At 40.9% G+C, this 6,273-nt stretch overlaps 1 protein-coding gene across 8 annotated transcripts in view; it reads left to right on the forward strand.

Moving 5' to 3' along the window:
* The first annotated feature begins 930 nt into the window (after positions 1-930).
* slc24a2 (solute carrier family 24 member 2) overlaps positions 931-6,273 on the forward strand; it is a 13,426-nt gene continuing 8,083 nt past the window's right edge. For 2 of the 8 annotated variants that reach the window (XM_032530065.1, XM_032530083.1), the window contains exons 1-3: positions 931-1,262; positions 2,338-3,449; positions 5,539-5,592. In XM_032530065.1, the coding sequence (XP_032385956.1) occupies positions 2,529-3,449; positions 5,539-5,592 (975 nt within the window). In that variant the 5' untranslated portion in view covers positions 931-1,262; positions 2,338-2,528. The remainder of the gene's footprint in view (positions 1,263-2,337; positions 3,450-5,538; positions 5,593-6,273) is intronic. The other 6 variants (XM_032530056.1, XM_032530073.1, XM_032530101.1 and 3 more) reach the window with 5 other exon arrangements.

Below are 6,273 nucleotides of genomic sequence, written 5' to 3' on the forward strand. Positions count from 1 at the left end.
ATATATATATATATATATATATATGTATATGTATAAATGCTTCATAATGTAATACGTCACATCATTTAAAACTCCCCTTCAGGTGGCTTCTGAAGCTTACAGTTCTCTTGTGTGAAGCCCTATTTGATCTACATAGACTTATATAGTCTCTATAGTACATTTCCTCCATTTCCTTCCATTTCCATGTCCTGGGACCCACACACTGGACCCACTGGGTCCAGATTAGCAAGATTTGTGCTACAAAATAAGGAAGAGCAGGTGTTGCATCCAAAGCAAATTACAGACATGCAAGAAATGAAAGACAGATACAAATCACGGTGAATTAAATTCCAGCAATTGGCTGTTTATGACTGAAACACGTAATGCAAACATTTCATTCTCTGCTGCAATTTTGCAAACTTTCAAATCGCACAATGATCTTAAAAATTGGAGGGAAGTATCAAAATAAAGGAAGAAAAATCTTGCTGTCCTGAAGTAAACATTCATAGTCATCAAGTAATGAAAATGAAACTAATGAGAGAAAATCTGTGCAAAAATATCAATGAATGTAAAGTAAGACCAGGATAAAAACGTACATATAAAAACAATGCCTTGCATCTCTCACTCTAAACTGTATGACCCTCTCATTTAAAAGTTCTAAAGCTCAAATACAAACAAATATCATGCAGCATCTCCCCTGAAGTATGCTGCTGGCAGTGTGTTACGTCACAGAGTAATTGGGATAGTTTTCTCAAGGACTTTGTGCACAGCACTATGATCTGATAGGACAGCAGTCTTCAGCCCCATCAAGCTGTAAGCTTGTTGTGTAAGACATTTGCTTGGGTGTGGGGATGGGAAGAAATGATACCTGACACTGGGGGAGGTGGGAACAGATGAAGAGAGGAAGGAAGGTTGGAAGGTGGACGGTGATAGATGGCACTGATCCTCGTTCTTGGACCGGAGAGGGACAGGACAAGGAGGGGAAAGTTAAAGATATACCTGGCAGGCAGGGAGCGAGGGAGGCAATATTATAGGGAGGAGGAACATTGAGAGGGAGGGAGGAGCCCTTGTTCCAAGGCTTCTGACCTGGTGTCTTGGAGCTCCACCTCGGCTGAGGGAAGAAAATCTCACTGAGGATTTACTGTTGGGACCTTCAGACTGAACTCTGAGCCCTCGGAACTTTTCTCCTTTGGGATTCAGTTTACTGGAATATTCATTCAGAGACTCAGAGACCTGACTATCTACTGGAGACCTTCCTCCTGAACAAGAGATTTTCAAGTGTGGTATGAGACTAATAATGTATTTGTGTGCTTTTTGTGTGTGGCTGTAGTGTGTATTTTCTCTAATGTCCTAATAGAGTCCAGCTTAACTGACATGCTTCCTTCACGGTACGGTTGTATTTGAAAATGTTAAATCTTATATCATAATGAATTTGTTTCATAGCAGATTAAGAATGGGCATTGTTTAGGATTTGTGAGATGATGTTTCAACATTGCAGTTTGTCCCAGTGCACTCCAGCAATTGAATATTGATAATGTTCATCAGTTCAAAAATTCTCATCTCAAATTCACAAATCATTAGGCTGGTGTCTACTTTTTGACTTTGTGCAGCAACATCAGTGTGCATGGCCTGAGGCTAATCTAAGTATATCTTCTCAGGGATTAAATAGCTCCTTAATGCGATTTCACTAATGTCCGAGCTTCACTTAAAGGAAAGCTCTGACTGCAAGTTCTCAGCACAATGTCAAGAAGGCCACAGTACTTTAACAGAATTCCTGCTAATAATATGGCTACTATCAACTGTTATCAGCAATTCAACAATAACTGTAATTCCAGCTACAGAAAATAAAACATTTCAGAATGGACTTTGAAATATGTTTACATTAATATATGGGTAATTGTGCCGTGTCACATAAACACTGACTGCATTTGCAACAAAATCACAGCCTAGTGAGAATTAAGTACAATACCCGGCTATTTTTCTTATTATTTATCTTCGTGACCTCCCTTCAAATCCTGACATCTATCAGCAGCAGACCTCGCAGTTCACAAATGAACATAAAACTGAAAATTCATAAATGTGGTGTAAAGAGTACAACATTACAACAGTACAACATAGAAAGCAACAGAAAATAGGTCTCAGAGTTGGACCTAGCAACAGTCCTTGAGAAAATACCACTACTACTAGCAAGGCCTTCCTATAGATGGGTATCAGGAGTGGAAAAGTAAGAATGTAGACAGCATATGCATACTCCTTAAGAAGCCTATGTTTATGTATTCTATTTTATACACATACCTTGTAGTTTTTCTAGTCTGCTCCCTTACATTAAAACTATCACTTTTTGTCTTTGTCTTGCAGTGAGTAATATGAGGAAGCCTTTGAATGGGATGGATCCCGGAATCAGACTGCAAGGCTTCCATTGTGTTTAGACGGGGTAGCAGCATGCAAACAAATCGGTGAACCGTCAAACCCCCGCCCTCGTAGCCACCAGCATCACCAACCCAGCTTGAGGGGGGATTCCAGACACCTGATAACCTGCGCCAAACACCATGGATTTTCTGCTACCCATAAGGAGTCAAGACAGGATGGCGTCCTCCAGCTCTGAGCCTCTTTTGGGCCCTCACAGTAGGTGTTCCAGGCACCAATACCATTGTGTCAAAAGAAAGATGCGGCCTGGACGAATTCTGGGCTTCTTCATCAGTATGGTGGCGGTCTGCACATTCTGCTCATGGAGTGCCTTCTCGCTGGTCACAACTGTGGCAAAGGAGCTGGAATCTTCCGCTGAGGGCTCAGCAGAGGCGGCAGTGCCCCAAAGAACTCTTCTGCAGTACCATAACATCTCAGCCGCACCAGAGGACACACCGGTTGCCATGCAATCATCTGAAATAGAGATGAATCATGGGGACTACCCAACAGACTTATTCAGCGTGGAGGACAGACGTCAGGGCTATGTGGTTTTTCATATGTTCGGCATGTTCTACATGTTCATATCCTTAGCCATTGTCTGCGATGAGTTCTTTGTTCCGGCACTCACTGTCATCACAGAGAAGTTGCAGATCTCTGATGATGTAGCAGGAGCCACCTTCATGGCGGCAGGTGGCTCAGCCCCAGAGCTCTTCACATCGGTCATAGGAGTCTTCGTCTCCCACAGTAACGTGGGTATCGGTACCATTGTGGGCTCTGCCGTCTTTAACATCCTGTTTGTGATCGGGATGTGCGCCCTGTTCTCCAAAGAAGTGCTGAACCTCACCTGGTGGCCTCTGTTCAGAGATGTATCGTTCTATATTGTTGGCTTGCTCATGCTCATCTATTTCTTTCTGGATAATCAAATCACAATTGGGGAAAGTATTGGCTTGCTATCCTGCTACACCTGCTATGTGACATTCATGAAGTTTAATGCCAAAGTAGAACTTGTCATCAAGGGCCTCCTTGGCAGCAACCAGGTGAAGGAGCTGGAGACTGCACCAAAGGTGAGCCTGAGTCCATCCATCCATCCCTCCATCTATCTGATTGTTCATCCATTAGTCAATCCATCCATCCATCCATCCATCATCCATCTTCCTCTATTGCTTCTCTTTTGATACCCACTCTACATTTGTCACTTAATGCTTTCACCCCATCTTGAATGCCAGCAGCTGATCCTTACATTCATCCATTCACCCATACATTTAACCCAATGTTCTCATAAACTGATCTCCCTCTCTGTCCACTGAAGGAACATCCCCATCAGAAACAACTATCAAGAAGTTTGCTATTCGAATACAAGAAGTGAAATTCTCTAAAAAAAGTAAAAAACAAATATCTAACTACGATTCACAATGTGAAATTACAACTCCTTATGGTTTCTTTGGGTGAGCACTTGTGATTCTTGATTGGGTTTCTGATGAGTGGATGAGGTTACGACATTTCTCGGAAGGAAACTTTTTTTGTCATTGTGTCTTGACTGGGCATCTGTTGAAGACTGATCTGAGAAAAGCATTCGTATTTTACAATTAATAAGATCACAGAGTGAACCTGTCATGTCTAATGACTCTGAGAAATAGTAATTCTCCTGTTCAGGTAAGCAGATAGGGTTTTAAAACATACAGCACTCTTTCAGGCTGCCAAACCCTTTTGACTGTCCCTCTGGAAAGATTTGTCTTAACCTGGCACCTGTGCCGCTCGGACTGCGCCAGACTGCAGCCTCCTGGTGCTGACGAAGTCCGGGAACCGGCCTCATCCTCAGCCGCTCCTTTAAATAACTACGTCTAGACCAGGCTCTGAGAACAGGACTTATGTAAAACCACTGGCCGCAGAATGTCCGCACTTCAACTGAATTAAAATGCAAAAGACATTGTGTCTACATTGACTACTGAAGAAAGTTTGAAACTACATTCAACTGGCATGGTTTTGAATTTACTGTACTTTATAAGAGGGCTGTTCTTCAGTGTAATCCCCATCTACCACTACGTTTAGGGAAAATGGACGGTTCATCTCTGAGAGTCTTTTTCTATATACTGTCACACTCATCACAGATAACTTTTGATGCTATGGAACATTTGATTCATAAGCCCTGTGGGTGGTCCAAACTACAAAAGTCTGAAATTATAAATATCTGTTTGACTTTCAATCAAAATTCTGTTATCCTTTTGTTCATCCAATTTGGAAATAACTTCCATAAAGGGACAAGGGACGCACATTGTAGTTTTAACATATCAGGTCTATAGTTATGTACGTTACGGTTTTACACATAGCCGACCAGAAACAACTGTGCCAATTTGCAAAACATCACATACTCATACATGGTTTTAACTTAATTTTAAGTGTGGTTTTGGTGTATCATTTTTGAATAAGTCCAAGTTTCAATCACACTGGCAGAGATATTTGTCAGAGTAAACATTTTGATGAACATCTACCCTTGATGTTGTTGACAGTAGAAGTTTTGAGAGGGGTTGAGATGGAATTCTGAGCGCCTCTTGTGTGTGGAAAAGTGAACCTGAAATCTAAAGAAACAGCAAAATTTGTCCAGCAATCCTTGTAGCATCTCTTCAACCTCATGAGCAAAAGTGGTCTCTTGACTCTGGAGGAACGTCGTAGCTCTGAGTGTTGTTTGTCCTGTATTTCAGCTCATTACACATCAGGAAACGTATTTGCAAAGCCTCTGTGGTTATTCATCCTAACATGGATTCCACACAGATCTCGTAACAGCCTCTGTACATCTGATCACAATATTAGGTAGGTATAAGACATGAGAAAGTATTTAGAGTTATTTATCAGTGTGAAATTAGTGAGTTTTATTTTTTTTTTGTCTCTGAAAGGCTTCTTCACAGTGTGACTCATTTTACACAGGACCTAATGACAACACCCTTTCAGTACCGAACACTTCACAAACAATTTAGGGATTAGCTTGGAGTGCTCTTTGTGTTGCTTGTTGCTGTGTTCAAGTCAGCAGATTAAAACAAACACAGGAGGGAAATGATAATGCCGTGCAAAAGGTTCAACTTACACACATAAACACACAAAGAGGCCATTTTGTTTTTTCACGTTTGTCTCTCCGTCTTTTTCTGTCTGTGTAAGCAGTTGGAGACAGATCTGTTGCTCTCTGATGTTGTAATCTCAAACGGCGGCGCTCAGGTGACAAATACTAAAACTACTGTAGGCTGATGTTAGAGCAGCTTGTAGCTTAGACCGTCATCACCCATCACCAGTTCTTCAGGGGCGTATACAGTGCACTGCTGCACATGATCTTACTTTTATTTGTTTGAATTACATGAATAAGAGAGGATGTACTTATTTCTTCATTATTGGCCAAAAAGTCAGTTATTGTGCTCAAAGATGTATACAAAAACAAACTGTTAAGATACAATGGTGATTGAAAACACTTCTTAGAAAGAGGCAACTATTTTTATGGCCGTGATTCAGGCTAGGAGAAGTTTTTACGTTTTAGTGAACAGATGAGCTCATGATCACCAGGCTCCAATAGGCTTTAAAGGTCCTCCCCTGAAAGGCTTAGGTAACAGTACACAAGTAGAAAAAAAACTGCTTCTCAAGAAACATGACTTGCTTTTTTAAAAATAGTTTTACAGTTTTATTATTAATTGTATATTATTAGTTTTATAGTTATGAGCTTTTTAAGCAAAGCAAACTTACATATCAAATACGTCTATATTGTTTTGCCTCTGTCTTATTGTTCTTTATTTATAATAATGAATTCGTAATAGTTTTTGTGGCACATGCCTTTGGTGTGGGAGATCTGGGTTCGATTCCCACTGTGATACATCAACCAACGTGTCCCTGAGCAAGACACTTAACCCC

Source organism: Etheostoma spectabile, chromosome 2, assembly GCF_008692095.1.
Source record: "Etheostoma spectabile isolate EspeVRDwgs_2016 chromosome 2, UIUC_Espe_1.0, whole genome shotgun sequence".
NCBI lineage: Eukaryota > Metazoa > Chordata > Actinopteri > Perciformes > Percidae > Etheostoma > Etheostoma spectabile.